Source organism: Rhinoderma darwinii, chromosome 9, assembly GCF_050947455.1.
Source record: "Rhinoderma darwinii isolate aRhiDar2 chromosome 9, aRhiDar2.hap1, whole genome shotgun sequence".
Taxonomy (NCBI): Eukaryota; Metazoa; Chordata; class Amphibia; order Anura; family Rhinodermatidae; genus Rhinoderma; species Rhinoderma darwinii.
The window spans coordinates 38,735,092-38,757,860 of record NC_134695.1 but is presented as its reverse complement, the minus strand read 5'-3'; the positions used below and the strand labels follow the sequence as shown (position 1 = coordinate 38,757,860).

The 22,769-nt window shown below is 43.2% G+C and overlaps 1 protein-coding gene across 1 annotated transcript in view; it reads right to left on the bottom strand.

The window, feature by feature from the left end:
• Positions 1 to 16,596: 16,596 nt before the first annotated feature.
• Positions 16,597 to 22,769, bottom strand: part of NOD2 (nucleotide binding oligomerization domain containing 2) — a 64,602-nt gene continuing 58,429 nt past the window's right edge. The window contains exon 9 of the mRNA XM_075836924.1: positions 16,597 to 17,095. Coding sequence (XP_075693039.1) covers positions 17,020 to 17,095 — 76 coding nt within the window. The 3' untranslated portion in view covers positions 16,597 to 17,019. The remainder of the gene's footprint in view (positions 17,096 to 22,769) is intronic.

Genomic DNA, 22,769 nt, shown 5'->3' with positions numbered 1-22,769 from the left:
TGCACTGTCAGAAGCTGGGCGTTCTGAAGAGAAGAGGATGTTACTTCTCTTCAGAGCGCCCAGCTAGTAAAAGTATTAAAAACGCCCCGATGTACGCACATAATACACGCCCAGTTGGACTTTTACTTTTAAACACACCCACTTGGACTTTTGCAAGCCTCATTTGCATAACTACAAAAATAGTCATAACTTGGCCAAAAATGCTCGTTTTTTAAAAATAAAAACGTTACTGTAATCTACATTGCAGCGCCTATCTGCTGCAATAGCAGATAGGGGTTGCAAAATCTGGTGACAGAGCCTCTTTAAGTAGTTTTCCTTTGATTGGGCACACCTGGAAAACTAATTATCACAGGTGTCTGAGATTGATTACAATGATCCAAAGAGCCCTAAGACAAAATACCATCCATGAGTTTCATTGAAAAACTAATAATTAAATGTTTATGACACTTAAATCCAATGTGCATAATAATTTGGAACACGGTGTATATACAAAGATACTGATCGAAATACTCTTTTAAGGTTTGAAAGTTGTCATCCAAAAAACACTATACGATCACTGCCCTATAGTCAGATGATTAGGGTTAAGCGTATAGTCGATGATCAATCGGATTTGGATCGATCACTTGAGACAATGACTTCAAACTTTTTACAGAGGGGGTATCCCAAACGATTGTTAGTCACATAGGAAGAAAGTTAAAGCTATACCAAGGGAGGAACTCTTTGATAAATGTAAATGGGCTACACCGAAACGAATTCCCTTTATCTCCACATATAGTGAATTCAGTGGTGATGCTTCCAATATTCTAGCTAAACATTGGCCGATAATTAAAAATAGCTATAGCCATATAGATGAACTAAACAATGTTCCCCGTATGTCCTATAGACGACCATATAATCTACGAGATCAACTGCTATATATGGGTGTAACCACGTGTGAATTTAAAACGCGTTTAAATAACCATCGATTCTCTATTAGGCGACAGAAACTCGACTTGCCTGTATCAAAGCATTTTGCTGAACAAGGTCATGTTGAGAGAGATCTAAGATTTATGATCTTGGATCATGTCCTGCTGTCCCACCAAGGTGGTGACAGACATATATTGCTCCATAAATGTGAACTAAAATGGATATTCTTGTTGAACACATTGCGTCCTAATGGCCTCAATGTGGAATTTAATGTTGCTAGGATTACTTGCTGAATGTTCATTTTTTGATCTTCGCAATGTCCTTCACAGACAGTTTGTGATACATATATATGTGTATTTTTTACAGGATATATATATTTTTCTGTTTACACATATTTGATTTGTTATTGTATGATATTAATTTAATTTTTATTTAAATTTTTAGATTATATTGGAACATCAGGACCACTCTCCATCAAGGTGCATTGAGATTCAGGAACCATCATAGAAACCTTTTTCTTTTATATGTCCGGAGATCATCCAACGGGGTGAATTTAGACTATATATTTTGTTGTTTGGTATTTCTGCTCATGTTTGGGATATTGGTGTTGAGATATATATAGCTATATCCTATATATACTTGTATTAATCTTTATAAAAGTGTTGCAATATTGAGCTGCTGCGTAGCAGGCTCTTTCAGGTCCGTTACATGTTTTGCGGTTTTAGTGGATTACTCCATGTGCACTTAAGTAGTACATGGTGTCTCCACGAACCCGGATGGAGGGTTGTATTGACCACGGTAGGGTGGTCATAGTCCCTTATATCCACGTGTGGATCATACATTTTTTGTGCTACTTTTCATATATTGAATATAACTAAAAACCCTTGATGTCGTCATATAAGGATTTAATATATCTCTAACCGTCGCCATTTTTGAGCATTTACTTTGATGTGAGTATTCTCTCGTTCTTCCCCTGTTTGTATGATCTAGGACATCACAAATATCAATTTATTAAAAAACTCCTTTTTATTCATGGTTATGTTCAGTGGCGGATTAAGTAGACCATAGGCCCTGGGCTGTTACCCAAACTTGGGCCCCCCTTCTCCACCGCCGCCCTGTAACTATTGTTAACACTTCCTTTTTGTCCAGACATTAACAAATGGGTGTTACTACTCCCCTTGTCAAAAGGCTGTGTCCCCACATACTGACAGTCTCCAACCATCGCTGACAGTATCGCACCGTGTAGGGACACATTCTCCTGACAAGGGGAATGGTAACACTTATTTGTCTATCATTCCTGGACTGCACAAAGACTTTGTGAAATACAAGGATTTCCTATAATAAACATGTCAGTAGAGATGACAGATTGTCTATAAATCTAGTGACTCACAGGTGACGACGTAGTTTTCTTCCTCTTTTCTTCTCCATCCAGTCCAGACTTCATGACGACTTTTCCCGGCCATGACCCATTTCTGCAGAATTTGCCACTCAGATGTCTTTGGCTCCTGACTTTTCCAACATTTCCACACCTATAAACAAAGATAATATTATCATGGTGCCACACACTGTGCACCTAAATCTAATAGCACCAAACACTGCGCCCCTGAATAAAATAGTACCAAACGCTGGGCCCGTAAATATTATAGCACCATAGACTGCGCACCTGAATATAATTGTGTCAAACACTGTAGATAGCACCACACACAGCCCCCTGTAGATAGCGCTACACACTGACCCCTGTAATTAGCGCTAAACAGTCCTCCCCCTCTGTAAATAGCGTCACATAGCCCTCCCCCTCTTGTATATAGTGCTACACGGCAATCCCCCTTAGATATAGTGATACACAGCGCTCTCTTCTATATAGTGCTATACAACAATCCCCCCTTGTATATAGTGCTACACAGCGTCTCCCCCCTTGGACCTGCAGCTCTTGTAATTGCTCAGTATAATGTCCTCCATAGCTGCCCCCACAGTATATTGCCACCCATAGCTGCCCCATACAGTATAATGTCCCCCATAGCTGCCCCCACAGTATATTGCCACCCATAGCTGCCCCATACAGTATAATGCCCTCCATAGCTGCCTCTACACAGTATAATTTTCCCCTTAGCTAACACTACACAGTATAATGCCCCCATAGCTGCGACACAGTATAATACCCCCATAGCTGTGACACAGTATAATACCCCTATAGCTGCGACACAGTATAATGCCCCATAGCTGTGACACAGTATAATGCCCCCATAGCTGCGACACAGTATAATGCCCCCATAGCTGCTACACAGTATAATGCCTCCATAGCTGCTACACAGTATAATGCCCCCATAGCTGCTACACAGTATAATGCTTCCATAGCTGCTACACAGTATAATGCCCCCATAGCTGCTACACAGTATAATGCCTCCATAGCTGCTACACAGTATAATGCCCCCATAGCTGCAACACAGTATAATGCCCCCATAGCTGCGACACAGTATAATACCCCCATAGCTGCGACACAGTATAATGCCTCCATAGCTGCAACACAGTATAATGCCCCCGATAGCTGCGACACAGTATAATACCCCCATAGCTGCGACACAGTATAATGCCCCATAGCTGCTACACAGTATAATACCCCCATAGCTGCGACACAGTATAATGCCTCCATAGCTGCTACACAGTATAATGCCCCCATAACTGCGACACAGTATAATCCCTCCATAGCTGAGACATAGTATAATGCCTCCATAGATGCGACACAGTATTATGCCCCCATAGCTGCGACACAGTATAATGCCTCCATAGCTGCGATACAGTATAATGCCTCCATAGCGGCCGCTACACAGTATAATGCCCCCATAGCTGCGACACAGTATAATGCCTCCATAGCTGCGATACAGTATAATGCCTCCATAGCGGCCGCTACACAGTATAATGCCTCCATAGCGGCCGCTACACAGTATAATGCCTCCATAGCTGCGACACAGTATAATGCCTCCATAGCGGCCGCTACACAGTATAATGCCTCCATAGCTGCTACACAGTATAATGCCCCCACCACTGCGACACAGTATAATGTTCCCCTTAGCTGTCCTACACAGTATAATGCCCCCACAGTTGCGACACAGTATAATGCCTCTATAGCTGCGACACAGTATAATGCCTCCATATGTACGTACCTAATAAAAAAAAACAACATAATTACTTACCTATCCCGGTTCCCACGACGGTGGGGGATGCTTTTCCTCCTCTGCACTGTCCCGTGAGTGACTCCGTGCAGACAGGCGCGATGATGTCACTACATCGCGCCTGCCTGCGCCGAGCCGCTCACGGCAGAGTGAATGCTGGAGCGAGGCTCCAGCATTCAATCCAATTGAATCTGCGTCCTGCGGATGCAGATTCTGTTGGAAGCGGGACAACGCGGCAGTTAGCAGCGCTAGAGCGCTGCATAGTTTTTTAAGATTGTGTGCGGTTCGCCCATATGATAATCTGCCATTGGTTATGTTGTCTGGCTGCTAGACAACATGAGACGCTCACCAGATCCTATTTGGACATGCGCAGTTGATGGTAGTGTGACTGCATCGCGCTTCTGGCGTTTTCTGTTGCATAGCAATATGCTATGTCTGGTCTTTTATTTTCACGCATGCGCATCTTTGATTTACGAACGCCAAAACAAAGTACGATGAGGATCGTCTCAACACATTGTAGCAACTAAGCTTATTGTATTGCTGATCGTTGATTGGTGAGTGGTCCTGCAGTTCCATCCCCTGACACAGCTGTATACTTTTTGATTATGTTCCAAATAATGTATTTTTCACAGTATATGGATATGCATATTTATATTTTTTTATATTTGTACTTGTCACTTTCACTTTATGTATACATTTTTGTTTATCACCTATTGGAGTGCTGCAAGATCTTCTTTTGAATACTTTATAGATATATATAGATATCTATAGATATATGCAGATATATATATAGAGATACAGAGTATCTATCTATCTATCTATCTATCTATCTATCTATCTATCTATCTATCTATCTATCTATCTATCTATCTATCTATCTATCTATCTATCTATCTATCTACATATACACACACACACACACACACACACACACACACACACACACACACAGAAAGACCACATTGCTATGCCATAAATGGCATATGCCACCTGGCTGGTGGGGGTCTAACCAGTGGGACACTCACGATCCCTTCAACGTAGATGCTGAATCTGCTGGAACGTCAGCTCAGCACCATTCACTTGAATTAGGTTGTGTAGTAGTTCTCTGTAAAATTCCTGTCCGGGGGCGCCACTGTGCAGAGAAAATGCAAAAGGGGCTGCAGCCCCTCCATTCCTAGGATTGTGGGTGTCCAACTGCTGGGATCAAATATTGATCACTTAGCATGGTGGAAAAACCCCTTAAAAAAATAACATCCATGAGAAGGGGGGTTTCGAATTTGTGCGGAGACTGCACATAATCAGTTTCCTGCATTAACACATACACTTCATACCTGAAATTACAGATAAGCTGAAGGATGCAGAAAAGGAAAGCAGCTATTTTTATCAATGTTTAATAAGGTTTTTAACATCCAATATCAGTCGTCAGAACTTTAAAAAAGAAAATTCTGGTATCACATTGGAATTCCTATGACATATCTGAACTGGTGATGTCAGTGTATAAACAATTCCTGGATTCATACTATATATGGGTTTGGGGCAGACCTCATATGACTCAGCATGTTGTCACCGGCCAATACATAATACGAGACACTAATCTACATCCAACTGCACACACACAATGCCAATAAAGATGGAGCTTATGACGTTTTTATAATGTTTTTACTCTTTCAGCTTTCTCATTGACACAAAGTTGCATTGTGGATTTAGAAATATTGATGCTCATATATACTGAGGAATAAGTAGATATAGGCTAGCTACTAGTTACTGCAGGGGTTGGCATGGCATGGCAAGGGCTGCATGTTAGAGGGAGCTGAAGGGAGGGGAGTGATGTTTTTTTACATGGGACTGTATGATGTAAGGGATCGTTGTTGCAACCTGTAGGGATTTTATCAGCCCTAGAATAGGTGAGCCCTGCTGTTCTGCTCCACTATGTATTTATTACTTGTATTGAGTCTGCCCCTGGTTGTGATATGTAAGACTGGACTGACTACCATCTTCCCATCATCTAAAGCTCCTTCCACTTCTCCTCATCATTCTGGACCTCCATCGATCCTTTCAATAAAGAGGACATCTGCAGAGGTACTACAATGATCATCAGGCTAAGTGCACCATCTCCAGTATTTCATCATCCTTGACAGAACATACCGACAAGGATGGTGACATTCCACAAGTGTCTTTATGCTCCAAGTTGCTAGATCCTCCTGCCTCCTGAAATCAGCAAGAAGGTCTTCAAAAATGACTTTTCTACACTATCAGTGTCTATTGTTTTAGGCCCCATTCACACGACCGTAAAAAACCTCTGTTTTTGCGGACCGCAATTGTGGTCTGCAAAAACGGACCCATTCACTTCCATTGAACGCGGACACCTTTCCATATCGCTACGGATGAGTGTCCGTGCCACAGAACTGTGCCGGGAATTATGGAGCATGTCCGTTCTTGGTCCGCAATTGCGGTATGGACTCCTCCATAGGAGTCTATGGGGGAAGCCAAAATTGCAGATGGCTACGGAGGTGCATCCGCAAATACGAATAGCCATCAGCAAATACAGAAGTGTTGCTAAGCGACACAAAGGGGATTTTCCATCAACCAGGCCTCTTTTTTTGCGGATCCATATATACGGATGCAATACGGATGCACTACGGACCGTATTTGCGGATACCTTTCAGCAGAAGTGGGTACTTTGCTGATGATTTGCTGATGACCTTAAAGCAATATGGAACTGTATTTACGGTCAGTATTTCTGGATACGGTCGTGTGCATGGGGCCTAACAGGGTAACTCCGACTATTAACTGAATTTAGGTTGAGAATCTCTATAAGTAATTATCAATATCATACCTCCTTCTTTATTGGCCCTTAGAGCAAAACATAGACCCTCTAAACAGGGATAAAACCTACTCTTTTAGGCCCCATGCACACGACCGTAAAAAAACTCAGTTTTTGCGGACCGCAATTGCGGGCCGCAAAAATGGACCCATTCACTTCCATTGAACACGGACACCTTTCCGTAGCGCTACGGATGGGTGTCCGTGCCGTAGAAATGTTCCGAAAAATATGGAACATGTCCGTTCTTTTGCATTTTGCGGGCCGTGCTCCCATACTTTGTGGGCAATCGTGGGCAGTGATTCCGGACACGGTCGTGTGCATAGGGCCTTAGTAAATCTTTCCATATTACAGATACATCTTTGTCATCTGTGGTGTATTTGGAAGTCAGGGGGAACTGTAACAAGGATTAAAATGGCCCCCTAATTATGGCTTTAGATTTTGGCACTCAGAAAAGTAGGGCATGCTGTTTGTTTTTTAACTTGATGCATTTTCCAGGAGCCATGGGTCAATTTCCCCCTTTTCTAACAATGAAGTCCCTCTGGAAAGGAAAGTCCTGATGTAATGTACTTACCTCTCTGTGGTCCAGCGACATCTCTCCCTGCCAGCTGCCACCGCAATGCGACTCTTGTCGGGGTTGGCAGGGATGTTGGGCGGTGCAATAATCTGCTGGGGAACCCATGCAGATCAGGGTAACGATACCTTCAACTAAATTAGCTCATTGAAGAAATCTATGTCTCTGCTTCAACTACAGTGATACCGGTCATCAAATCATCACCTATTCTAGCCGACAACAGGAGGGACTTCAGCGCTTGTGTGAGTCCAGGGAACTTACCTAGGCGCACAGGTATTCTCTACTAATAATTCAAGAATTTTGATGCCTGTCAAGCTGTCACATAACTCTAATTTGTTTTGGGTTAGGGCAGTGGTGTAGCCGAAGGGGTCGCAGTGGTCGCAGTTACAACCAGGCCCTGAAGCCATGGGCCCCTAGCACCATGTCTGTCTACAGTTACTGTGGTAACTGGAGCCTATATAGTAAACTACACAGCTCATGTTACTACAGTAATATCGTCATACACTTACCCTGCCTGCTCTTAAGTCGGGTCCTCTTCAGCTTGGGTGCAGCGCTGGGTCCTGATGCTGTATAGCATCAGAACGTTGTATGCACGGCACACATAACGTCATGTATGGGGAGGACAAAACATATGTGCCGCAGAAACGCCCCAGGCTGCTGTATTTAAGAGGACCAGAGATGCAGCTGGAAGTTATGGATGAGCTGCGGCCGTCAGCCATCAAGAGAAGTTGGAGGAGGGGCCCAATAAGAACTTTTGCACCGGGGCTCGTGAGCCTCAGCATAGAAGCATTAGCAGCTAAACGTCAGGTTTTTACATACCATAGAAAGTTATTATAGTGAAATAATATATTAAGAGTTTCATAGTTTCCAACATTAGATTTTTTTACCCAGGGACACTTAAGGTGTGGCATATTTGGTGGGTGTGTCCTATGTGGGCATGGTTTATCTAATGGGTGAGGCTAATGGGCGTGGCTTTCCAGAATTTCTGCATAAAAAAAAAGAACAAAATGTTTGCACTAATTTGGCTGACAACTATTATGATGGCCTGTATGTCTCTGGTTATCTGATTGTTTACAGGCAGGTGATATCTCACTTTATCATTAAGGCTAGGCGATATGTGCTGACCACTAATGGCAGCGTGAAAACCAGCGTAGATAGTGCCGCACTCAGTGCCACTTGTAGATGGTGCTCCACACTGCTCCCAGTAGATATTGCCACACACTGCTCACTGTAGATATTGCCACACACTGCTCACTGTAGATATTGCCACACATTGCTCTCTGTAGATGATGCCACACACTGCTCCCTGTAGATATTGCCACACACTGCTCCCTGTGGATATAACCACACACTGCTCCCTTTAGATATTGCCACACACTGCCTTCTGTAGATATTGCCACACACTGCTCCCAGTATATATTGCCACTCACTGCTCTCCGTAGATATTGCCACACACTGCTCCCTGTAGATATTGCCACACACTGCTCCCTGCAGATGATGCCACACACTGCTCCCTGTAGATATTGCCACACACTGCTCCCTGTAGATATTGCCAAACACTGCTCCCTGGAGATGATGCCACACACTGCTCCCTGTAGATATTGCCAAACACTGCTCCATGTAGGTATTGCTACCCACTGCTCCTTTTAGATATTGCCACACACTGCTCTCTGTAGATATTGCCACACATGGCTCCCCGTAGATGATGCCACACACTGCTCTCTGTAGATATTGCCACACATGGCTCCCCGTAGATGCCACACACTGCTCCTTGTAGATATTGCCACACACTGCTCCCTGTGGATATTACCACACACTGCTCCCTGTAGATGATGCCACACATTGCTCCCTGTAGATATTACCCCACACTGCTCCATGTAGATGATGCCACACACTGCTCCCTGTAGATATTGCCACACACTGCTCCCTGTAGATATTGCCTCACACTGCTCCCTGTAGATATTGCCACACACTGCCCCCTGTAGATATTGCCACTCACTGCTCCCTGTAGATATTGCCACTCACTGCTCCCTGTAGATATTGCCACACACTGCTCCCTGTAGATATTGCCACACACTGCTCCCTGTAGATGATGCCACACACTGTTCCATGTAGATGATGCCACACACTGCTCCCTGTAGATATTGCCACACACTGCTCCCTGTAGATGTTACCACAGTGCCACCTGTAGATATTTCCACACCCTGCTCCCTGTAGATATTGCCACACACTGCTCCCTGTAGATATTGCCACACACTGCTCCCTGTAGATATTGCCAAACGCTGCTCCCTGTAGATGATGACATACACTGCTCCCTGTAGATATTGGTAAAAACTTCTCCCTGTAGATATTGCCAGACACTGCTCCCTGTAGATGATGACACACACTGCTCCCTGTAGATATTGCCAGACACTGCTCCCTGTAGATGATGCCACACACTGCTCCCTGTAGATGATGCCACACACTGTTCCCTGTAGATATTGCCACACACTGCTCCCTGTAGATGATGCTACACACTGCTCCCTGTAGATATTGCCACACTCTGCTCCCTGTAGATATTGCCACACACTGCACCCTCTAGATAGTGCCACACACTGCTCCCTGTAGATATTGCCACACCCTGCTCCCTGTAGATATTGCCACATACTGCCCCCTGTAGATACTGCCCCCCCCCCCCCGTACATAGTGCCACAATGTCCTTTGTAGATAATACCACAATGTCCTTTGTAGATAATACCACAGCGCCCTCTATAGATAGTGCTGCACCCCCCTGTAGATGATGCCACACACAACCCCTGTAGATGATGCCACACAGACCCCCTGTAGATGATGCCACACAGACCCCCTCTAGATGATGCCACACAGACCCCTCATAGAAGATGCCACACAGACCCCCTGTAGATGATGCCACACACAGACCCCCTGTAGATCATGCCACACACAGACACCCTGTAGATGATGCCACACACAACAGAACCCCTGTAGTTGATGCCACACACAGCCCCCCTGTAGATGATGCCACACACAACCCCCCTGTAGTTGATGCCACACACAGCCCCCGTGTAGATGATGCCACACACAGCCCCCTGTAAATAGTGCCACACACAGCCCCTTGTAGATAGTGTCAAATACTCCCCCTGTATATAGTGCCACATACTCCCCCTGTAGATAGTGCCAAATATTCCCCCTGTAGATAGTGCCAAATACTCCCCCTGTAGATAGTGCCAAATACTTCCCCTGTATTTAGTGCCACATACTTCCCCTGTAGATAGTGGCACATACTCCCCCTGTAGATAGTGCCACATAATTCCCCTGTAGATAGTGTCACATACTCTCCCTCTAGATAGTGCCACATAGTCCCCCTGTATATAGTGCCACATACTCCTCCTGTAGAAAGTGCCACATACTCCCCCTGTAGATGGTGGCACATACTCCCCCGGTATATAGTGCCTCTACTCCCCCTGTATATAGGGGCACATACTCCCCCTGTATATAGTGCCACATACTCCCCCTGTAGATGCTGCCACATACTCCCCCTGAAGATGGTGCCACATACTCCAACTGTAGATAGTGCCACATAGTTCCCCCCAGTATATAGTGCCACATAGTCCCCCTGTAGATAGTGCCACATACACCCCCTGTATATAGTGCCACATACTCACCCTGTATATAGTGCAACATACTCTCCCTGTATATAGTGCCACATACTCCCCCTGTAAAAAGTGCCACATACTCCAACTGTAGATAGCCCCCCCCCTAGATAGAGCGATTGTGGCTACCTCTATAAGCGGAATCCCCAGCCAGGCGTCGGCAGTCCTCTGGCCGGGGATTCCGCTGCAGGAGGTGCCCCTGACGTCACTGCCCTTATAAGGACAGTGAAGTAATGGGCTACTCCTGGAACGCCGGAATCCCCGGCCAAAGCGTTGCTGACACCCTGGCCAGGAATTCCGCTCATAGGGAAAGCCCTGACTTCACTGTCCATATAAGGGCAAAGACGTCAATGGCACCTCCTGCAGCGGGATCCCTGGCCAGGGCGTTGGCAATGCTTTGGCCGGGGATTTCGCTCTAGGAGGAGTGAATGGCAGAGCAGGAAGCAGATAGTTTCCTGCTCTGCCATAGTAGTGAGTTGTATTTACGTCCTGAGGACGCAGAAACAATTTAATGTAGCAGTTTCCGGGACAAGTCCCAGGACAGTAATTTGCCGGGACTGTCTGTAAATTCGGGACAGTCCCAGCAAATTCGGGACAGTTGGCAAGTATGGAGTTTTAATTGTGCTGACCTTCATGAATGCTACTTTCAAATCCTCCACAGATTCTCTGGCAAATTCTAGCTAAGGAGATGAAAAATACTATTATATTAAGGACTGAAACTCACTCCCAAGTAACCATGGAGGTACAATCAATATAGATGCGTGTGTCCCATGAATGATTCATAGTCTATTTTCTTTTCTTCTTGAGCTCCTGTTTCACTGACTAATGAAATATAAATGGCAATGCCTGTGTCCAAATCTAAATATGACATGAGAGGCTTCATCTCCACTCAGTCCAGCAGTACAACAAAATGCTTTGCTGAGAAATATTATCTGGTAGAATATTACACATTCTTTCATGTCATGTTAAAACATAGAAATTATTGTCATTAGGCGGAAGTTATTTATTGATTGATTTCATCAGTTTTTAAACATTCTTAGTTTCTTTGTTATATCTATTTAGGGGGAAGGCTTAGTGATAACCAATATGGTTGCCATTACAGTTTCCATAAGGCTTGTCACTAAGGACCCATGGACACGACCGTATTTTTGGTAAGCAATTACGGACCGTATTTGCCTATCAAAATACGGTTCCATTCATTTTTATAGTGCACGGACACCTTCTCGTACATTTACGGGAAGGTGTCCGGGCCGTAGAAAGCATCCGCAAAAAATAGGTCCGTGCTACCATAGTTTATAATGGGAGCACGGCCCGCAAATGTGGATGACTAACTACGGCCGTTCGTGTCTTTAATCATGGACCGTGATTACTAGCATGGTCGTGTGCATGGGTCCTAAGCTTCATTAGACTCCTGAAATATTTGGTGATACACCCCCTTCCTGTGTTCGTGAATCACTAAATAATTAGGCAGATTTTCCATTCAGGACTCTAGGAAAGCTGAATGACAATCCATGTTTGAGTTTGTTTTTTTTAGAGGGAATTATTTTTGCTTTCATTTTGGTATATAGTCTGTGAAGCTTAGTGTATTAGACTCTGTTCACACATCTGGTCAGAGCCTGTGTCAGAGTTTCCCCTCACTTATGATGGCAGTAATCAGGGGCGTAGCTAGGGGGGCAACTGGGGCATGTGCCCCGGGTGCCATAAAGCAACGTTGCCTTAGCCAGAGTATTTAAATATAGTATTCTTGGCATCAAAATGACGGATACCTTAATGGAACTCTGGCGGAGCCAATTATAAGACAATGGGGTCATCGGGTACCGTCATGGCTTCTGTTATAAATGAAAGCCATGATGCCATTGTGAACATAGCCTTGGAGTGTTATGCTTTTCTTATTAGTAACTATTTTTTTAGTTTGTAAATAGTAATTTTTAAAAATGTATTAGGGCCTGTTCACATCACCGTTCGCTTTCCGTTCCGGGGTTCCGTCTGAGGTTTCCGTCGGGTGAACCCCGCAATGAAAAGTGAAAGTGAAACCATAGCTTCCGTTTCAGTCACCATTGTTCACAATGGTGATGGAAACATCGCTAATGGTTTCCATTCGTCACCATTCCGGCAGGTTTCTGGTTTTCCGACGGAATCAATAGCGGAGTCGACTAAGCGAATGGTGATGTGAACAGGCCCTTACCGTTTTGTGTCTTCAGCTCTTATGCAGACCTATATGTCTTCTTGGCTACTGACTACAAACAAGCCCTGTGTGGTATTATTTCGCAGCCATACAACTTTCTATCAGTCCACTACTTCTTGGTAACATACACTATATGGCCAAAAGGATGTGGACACCTGACCATCACACCAATATGAGCTTGTTGAACATGCCATTCCAAAACCATGGGCGGATATACGAAGTTGGGCTCCCTATTGCATCTATAACAGCCTCCACTATTCTCAGAAAGATTTCCGTAATAATTTGGAATGGGTCTGTGAGAATTTTCGCCCATTCAGCCAAAAGGACATTTATGAGGTTAGACACTGATGTTAGACTAGAGGGTCTAAATCATAATCAGCATTCTGGTTCATACCATCACTTAAGGGATCACGTTTCCACTACTCCAGAGTCCAGTGGTGTGTGATTTACACCATTCCAGCCAACGCTTGGCATTGTGTACGGTGATCTTAGGCTTGAGTGCAGCTGCTTGACCATGGAACCCCATTTCATGAAGCTCCCGATGCACAGTTCTTGTGCTGACCTTATAGTTCTAAATAACAAGGAACAAGTATTGAGCTAATACTAAAGTACTACTGTAGATCTAAAGGATTTTGAACAAAGGCAATGGAACAGGAAAAGATAATAAGGATTACATGGCACATGTTCAATTTACAGAAAAGTAAAACAATGGGTAACTATTGTGTTTCAAAATATACCAGTGTATGTGGGTGAGTATGTCATGCCTAGAACCAGAAACAAAACAGTTCAAACTCAGAATTGTCTGTGGGCATGAAATATTTCCAAACAACACTGAAATCTTTATCATTTGCCTGAGCTTCTGTATTTGTGTTCTGAGCTGTAAAACCAATATATTAATATTAATCTCCACATTGAAGGGGTTATCCGGGTTATTAAAATTGTTGGCCTATCCATCAATATAAGGGCAGATACAGACGGACGTTGCGTTTTTGCGCGCGCAAACAACGCGGCGTTTTGCGCGCGCAAAAACCATTTGACAGCTGCGTGTGTCATCCGTGTATGATACGCGGCTGCGTGATTTTCGCGCAGCCGCCATCATAGAGATGAGGCTAGTCGACGCCCGTCACTGTCCAAGGTGCTGAAAGAGCTAACTCTTTCAGCACCCTCGACAGTGAATGCCGAACACAATATCGAAAAACCTGTTGAAAAAAAAGAAAAAGTTCGTACTTACCGAGAACTTCCCGGCCGTTGCCTTGGTGACGCGTCCTTGGTGACGCGCCTCTCGACATCGGGCCCCACCTCCCTGGATGACGCTCCAGTCCATGTGACCGCTGCAGCCTGTGCTTGGCCTGTGATTGGCTGGAGCTGTCACTTGGACTGAATTGTCATCCCGGGAGGTCAGACTGGAGGAAGAAGCCGGGAGTTATCGGTAAGTCAGAACTTCGTTTTTTTTTTACAGGTTTATGTATATTGGGATCGGAAGTCACTGTCCATGGTGCTGAAACAGTTTAACTCTTTCAGCACCATGGACAGTGACTATCTCCTGACGTCGCGTACCGATAATTTTTTTGCCGGGTTCGGCCAAAACGAGTTCGGCCGAACCCGGTGAAGTTCGGTTCGGTTCGGTTGTCCGGGTTCACTCATCTCAAAGACACTCCATTTGGAAGTTTGGAAACAGAAAAGCACGTGGTGCTTTTCTGTTTACATTCATCCTTTTGACAGCTGGTGCGCTGTTTCAGTCGGTTCGCACGGAAGTGCTTCCGTGCGACCTGCGTGGTTTTCACGCACCCATTGACTTCAATGGGTGCGTGATGCGCGAAATACGCAGAGATATTGAGCATGTCGCGCTTTTTGCGCAGCAGACAAATGCTGCGCAAAAAGCACGGACTGTCTGTACTGCCCCATAGACTTGTATTGGTCCATGCGTGCGCTCGTGTGAATCCCCCCTAAGATTGGTTGGCCTATCCATCAATATAAGATTGGTTGGCCTATCCATCAATATTAGATTGGTTGGTCTATCCTTAAATATTAGATTGGTGGGTGTCCGACTGTCGGCAGCCCGGTCAATCAGCAGTTTGAAGGGGCCGTGGCGCTCATATGAGGTGCTCATACACTTATCAAGTGAATGGGACAGTGGTGCAATACCGCGCACGGCCGCTACAAATGTAACGACGCGTGCAAGTGTGAACGGAGAGAAGAATCGTGTAAAAAATGAAGGGGCTACAGTGCTCAGACAAGTGCAACAGCTCCTTCAAACAAATGATCAGGGGTGCCGAGAGTCGGACCCCCACAGAACTAATATTGATGGCCTATCCTAGGGAAAGGCCATCAATTTTAATAACCCAGAAAAACCCTTTAATGGGATTTTATGTATAAAATGTATTGCCAGGAGCTCCAGAATAACAGCAGACATACAGTTGTGATAGTTACAGTACCTGGTTTGTTGAGTTGTTTGGTATTAGGCCGAATTCAGACGACCGTAGTATACGTCCATGTGACGGCTTTAAAACAACGGCCGTCACACGGTCGCATGTATTTCAATGGGGACGTTCACACAGCCATTGTTTCAATGGACTGTGTGAAGGTTCCGTTGGAAAAATAGAACATTTCCTATTTTACATGCAGGTTCTATTGTGATTGTGCTTTTCCCATTGGTCAATGGTAGAAAAAAAAAATGCCTGACATTTTCTATTTGTCTTAGTTGTAAGATGAGATGTGAGATGACATATAATGGAGCAAGCCACAATTAATAGGCATCTGAGGGACACAAAATATTGCAGTCCATCGAATATTATGGGTTGTATATTGGGGATTTATACTACAATAAACTTGTTTCAAGATATACATTTTACAAAATATAAACTAAACTGTTGCAAAGGGTACAAAACAACGACCCCGTCAGATCACAATTCTGCCCTACGTTTATCAATGTCAGGAAAGCTCCTGATGTACACGTCAAGCGTGTCCGGTACATTATACAGATCTACAGTAGAATCCGTGGGACCACATGCAGCCTCTTGCCCACGCTTTTATGTTTTACTGGTGACCACTGCAGTTTTTGGATGCATATTTTTTAACTAAACAATAACTGAAGCCTAAACTGAGGAACTATATAATGGCCCATGCATATGGCACTAAATGCACAGATAATTCACTGAGCGCATATATTGCCATGTGCCATAAAGAAAAGACTTCTCTTTTTTTGGATCCATTTTCAGTTTTGGCAAAAAAAACAACAACAGAAACAAGGTATATAGCTCGTCTGACATGAAATCTCTACTTCTCTGTATTTTCAGCTTTTTCCCATGAGACTTAAGTTCTTCCAAAAGTGGCAATTTGTCATGTTTTCTGTTTTAACAGTCTTTATTACCTCAGAAAATCGCAACAGAGATCTAAGGTACTCGACTGGCCTAATTCTTCAAGATTATGACAACTATTGACCCCCAGCAATTGCATTACGGAACTCCAAGTATCTTATGGTAATGTTGCTTTTAGTTTATAATCATTCTGTTCTTGTTGTAATGCAACTCAGTTCTTCTTGCACTGACTTCCTTATTTTGTTGTACAGCTGCAGTGTAAAGAATGGGGAAAGGACAGATCAGCTGCCTGAGCCTTAAAAACATTATTTATGTAAGTTTGTCAGTTCAGCTTGTTAACACATTCCAAGTGAGTGAAGATAGAGCGGAAATTCTCATTGAATTCTGGTGGGTTGATCATCCTTTAACAAATAGTCGATCCAACTGTTCGAATCTTTCCTTTTCTTTCATTGTGAGCTTAGTTCCTTTGATCCTAGGGTGTCAAGATAATAAAAAGACAATCACTGGTTGGTCAATTCAATGCATTAGTGGCATCAAGATGTACCTAGCAGTTTTTAAAAGATTGTTTAACAACCAGGCCAGATTTCCCATAAAGCACGTGCCTATGGACAGCCCTGCTTCAGGGGGGAAGACAGAAGCGGTCTGTGACTGATAGAGCGCACAAAGCAGCCGTCAGATAAAGACATCCACTATGTTTTCCTCCGGCATCACTTTCTGCAGACGCAGGAAGCTACATAGAGCTGGCAATAAACTGTGTCTTTTCCTGCCAGCAGAGGGTAACCCTATATAGAGGAGGTCCTGCTGTGACTAGAGTTATCACCTTCTCCTCCGAAAAATACAGGCCAGGTTTAGGTTGTATTTACACGTGACGGTTTTTAATCTTCTGCAATTTTATTTAAATTACAAAAAAAAAACACCACAAAACTAGCATGTGTAGCTGCACCCTAACAAGGGTAAAAAAGTGGATATAGTTGTTCGGGGCTTGATTTCACATTGACAGTAATTTGCCACTTTGGATGAGACGTGGATAATGTTGTAAATACTTTAGAGCAGGGGCGGGGTAACTTTTTTCTGCCAGGGGCCATTTTTTTATATTTATAACATCATTCGCGGGCCATACAAAATTATCAACTTAAAAATTAGCCTGCTATATTTGGTCAGACATCTAATTAACTCACCCCTAATATGATGGCTGGAACTGCTTCTTTTTGGTGAGGCGTGTGATGTTCGCCGGTATTGATGATGTTGCTACTGCGTCGGTCAGTCTGGAGCGCAGTCGTCTCTTTGGTCAGTTTTGAAAAGAACTCGCAGCAGTAAGTTTTCCGATGTACTTACTTAAAGGCGTTTTCCCATCAGGGACATTTATGACATATCCGCAGGATATGTCATAAATGTCCGATACATGCTGGTCCCACCTCTGGGACCCGCACCTATCTCTAGAACGGGGCCCCCTAAATACCATTCTACCTCTCTGTGTTCCTGCTGAGTTCAGACCACGAAGAAGAAAACAGCGTAGCTCTCTGAGCTGTGCCGTTTCTGTAACTCCCATAGTAGTGAATGTCAGTTATGGAAGTAGCGTAACATGCCAGTTACGCTGTTTACGTAACTACTATTCAGTTCTATGGGATTTACGGAAACAGCGTAGCTCAGTGAGCTACGCTGTTTTCTTCTTCATGGTCCGAATTCACATGCTGAAATAAGTCAGGTTTTAAGAAATAATTCTAGGAAATATTCACAGAATTGTTTGCTACTAAAAATCCCAGGTAGGTTGCTCTATGTAAAAACGTTAACTTTTTTTTTAAAGAATAAGGGAGTTCGTCATAGGCACCAAGCATTATGTACCTCTAGGCTTCTAACATGTTACTCCCGTACTGATCTCAAAAGCAGGACAATGCAGAATGTGGTGATCTGTATAGCACATAATATTTGTGTTTATTTAAAAAGACTCTGTCACCACATTATAAGTGCCCTATCTCCTACATAAGGAGATCAGCGCTGTAATGTAGATCACAGCAGTGGTTTTTATATAGAAAAACGATCTATTCTTACCACTTTATGATTTTTAGCTTTATGCTAATTACTTTCTTAATGCCCAAGTGGGCGTGTTTTTACTTTAGACCAAGTGGGCGTTGTACAGAGGAGTGTATGACGCTGACCAATCAGTGACCAATCAGCGTCATACACTTCTCTCCATTCATTTACACTGCACTAGCGATATAGCTATATCGCTATGTGCAGCCACATACACACACTATAACATTACTGCAATGTCCTGACAATGAATATATATTACCTCCAGCCAGGACGTGATGTGTATTCAGAATCCTGACACTTCTGAATCTTTTCTGCAAGATTTCCAGCAAGGCAAACGTAATCTCGTTTTAAACGGCAGTTTACATCGTAATCTCGCGAGATTACGTTTGCCTTGCTGGAAATCTCACAGAAAAGATTCAGACATGTCAGGATTCCGAAAACACATCACGTCCTGGCTGGAGGTAATGTATATTCATTGTCAGGACACTGCAGTAATGTTAGTCTTTGTGTATGTGGCTGCACATAGCGATATAGCTATATCGCTAGTGCAGTGTAAAAGAATGGAGAGAAGTGTATGACGCTGATTGGTCACTGATTGGTCAGCGTCATACACTCCTCTGTACAACGCCCACTTGTTCTAAAGTAAAGACACGCGCACTTGGGCATTAAGAAACTAATTAGCATATAGCTAAAAATCGCTCATAAAGTGGTAAAAATAGATAGTTTTTCTAAATAAAAAACACTGCTCTCATCTACATTATAGCGCCCATCTCCTTATGTAGGAGATAGGGCACTTATAATGTGGTGACAGAGTCTCTGTAAGATATATATATATATATATATATATATATATATATATATATATATATATATATAAATATATGTGTGGTTGTTCTAGCGCCTACACCAAAACAACAGGAAAGATATCAAATATTAACTGATTTATTCTTACTTTTCTGTATACTACGTGTTGTCAAGATTGATACATGTAAACATACAAATCTATGTGTGTCTATGTGTGTAAACCTCATTTACTAACATGCAGCTCAAGGCCAGAACTCCCGACTACTGGTTGTCAATCCTTCTCCTTGGCAACGATTACAGCGCTGCTCTGAGCACTACATGGACACTTTCAAGGTTTTCGATGATGGTGTTCCTATCTAATACCGCCAGTCTGCCCCTACATTGATAGAGGGTAATGTGCTCTTTGTAGCCGCATAGGCGCACACCCTGATTGTAGCAGAATGATACATAAAAAATTCAGTAAATGTTTTATTACTATGAAAGGATAAAGGAAAGGAGAGTTCCAGAGTACTTTTTCTTTGATTCCTTCAGCACAGTCTGCTAGCGAATACGTTTCTTACACATAAATTTCTATATAAAGAACAAATATTTGTTTATATATTTCAACTACATAGCACAGGTAACATCATATGCCAAAATACTAGGATCAAAAAAGAAATATATATACATGCTTGAGAAAGGCCCCATGGAGTAGGGCTGAAACGTCGCATGTGGTGAATAAATCCACTTTTTTCACTATCAAGGTGTGCTGTCTCGTATTTTGAAAGGATTTATATATATATATATATATATATATATATATATATATATGTATATATATATATATATATATATAAATAAAATTATCCTAGTTTTTTGTGGTCATCTGTATCGCACATAGTCTTTGTGTTTATTTTAATTATTTATTTGACAGCTACCCTCCACTCTTTATATTGGGTATGGAGGAAAGGGGGCCCTGTACAAACCATTGTACAGGGTGCCGTCTACCCTGAGTTTGGACCTGGCTGCAGTGATGCATTCTCTTGCTATAATATTGAAAGGCTTTAACATTATGGTAAATTCACAGTAGTAGGGCTTGTATTAATAAGAATTAAAGACCATGTACACCTTTGAAATCGATTTTTGTTTTGTTATACCCTTAATAAAAAATGGTGCAACTTTCTAAATACTTTTGATTAAAAATTGTTTATTTTTTTGAGATACAGCTGCTTTGTATCCTCTATGTGGAGCAGCTGTATCTAGCGCTGAAATCTGTATCCATCATGTCAGCGGCACTGACGGGTTCAGTGACAGGGGGTCCTGAGTGTCTCTGACATGCAGGATCGAGCAGTTACCAATCACATCTAAGTTCATAACGTACTGTAGATGTGATCGATAACAGGTGGATCCTGCCGGATTCAGGTGTCAGCACTAGATACAGCTGCTCTATATACAGGATACAAAGCAGCTGTATCTCAAAAAGTTAAAATCATTTTTAATAAAGTATATATATAAGATTTCAAACGTGTAAATAACCTTTAACAATAATTTGACTACTGTTTGTTTATCCACATATGTACTTATGTACAAAGGTTACTGTAGTGTTACAGGTAATATCATCAACAGTAGGTTATTAAGTGGTCAGTTCATAACCCCTTCTGACACAGAAGATACATCTGTTTTACCTAAGAAATGCATATCTTTGGCCATCAAAGGACGTCCACTGTCAAGTAAATGTTTAATTGGCCCTTTCCTCACCAAGGTGCGAGATGTGTTGATTAAGAATTTGTCACTAGGGCCTGTATCTAGCATCAGATAATCTTCTCACCCAGGGTTAGAAGTAATTGCCCACACATCCCGTCCAAACATCTAAAGCTATGCAAATGGATACCTGGTGTCTGCCATGTGGACAAGATGAAACATGTGACAATGGCCTATGCTTAAAGAAAATATGATACATCAAGGCAAACGCCATCATAATTGATAGTTGTAGTGATCCATATAGCTAGTTATGATCAGGGGAAATAGCCCTCATATATATGTCAAATGCACATCCCTACACCCAGAGGAACTACCTGGAATTGTCTGTTGGCTAAAAACATGGGCCTATTACAGTGGTGTTTGATATACCCTAGTTGGTAAATGTCTGCACGGGTGAATGCCGGTAATATTATATTCCTGCAAGAACACATGAGCACTTTTATGTTTCTCGATAGAAATATAACTGTGTAATGGGAGGAGTACGCTTCATTATCATATGAACAGCCTCCTCTCAGTGACATCACCAGCTAGTGGACTGGGGGAAAAAATTGTTTTATAATGCCAGGAGAAGGAGAGGGTCAGTGTCAGTCGTTGGGGATCCATATCTTGGTTGGTGTGACTGCCCATATTTTCAGCTGTCCCCACAGCCAGGATATCACTGCTGTACATGACTTGGATAAGTAGAGTAGAGTGAACCGTACCTTCTTTAGCCTCCAGAATAAACACATGACACCGAGGTTGGATTTTAATGGCCACAGCAGCCGTTTATTATAAATTTTATGCAAATAAAATTTTATAACCCAAATATTAAAAAACACCCAAGAATTCCCCAGAATTGGAATTCTTCCAAAAACACATCACAAAAAACCCTTAACAGGGTCAACATAAATAACAACATGACCAGGGAAGCCCTTGAGGTTACCGCCAAATCGAAACCAACTAGCCATCTGCCACCACCACTTGTTTTTACCTCCAGCCGTAACCCGGCTCGAAAGCACCGCTCACTTGCAGATGGCTTTTTCCATAAAGCACTTCAAAGGGGTAACACCCTAAGAAGCCTTCCACATATTTTGGGGGACGCATACCCCTGATGCGACCTCCCCCACCAGTTTTACTGACCAACCTCAAGGACTCCCCACGCCAGCCACCGTGACAACGTATTCCCCCATATATCATTCACCATACACCCTCCTGATCACACATTTTCATGCAAAAAACCGAAAATAAAGGGCGGGTGGGTGGGACTGCTTATGATGTTCTTCTTCTCGCTGTCTCCCTCGCACTGAGGAAAACAGCGGGAAGCCGTTACTCTCACCCCCTCCTCCCTCCGAGCCCCTCCCCTAACTACGCTTATGCATCCCTCCCTTAACTACGCGTTATACCTATTAACCCCTTACTTCCCACTACCTCCTATCCTGTCATGGCGGCCTCCCCTTATGTCCTGTAGTCGTCAGTGCGGCAGCTCCTTGACTTGGATAAGTAGAGTAGAGTGAACTGTACCTTCTTTAGCCTCCAGAATAAACACATGACACCGAGGTTGGATTTTAATGGCCACAGCAGCCGTTTAT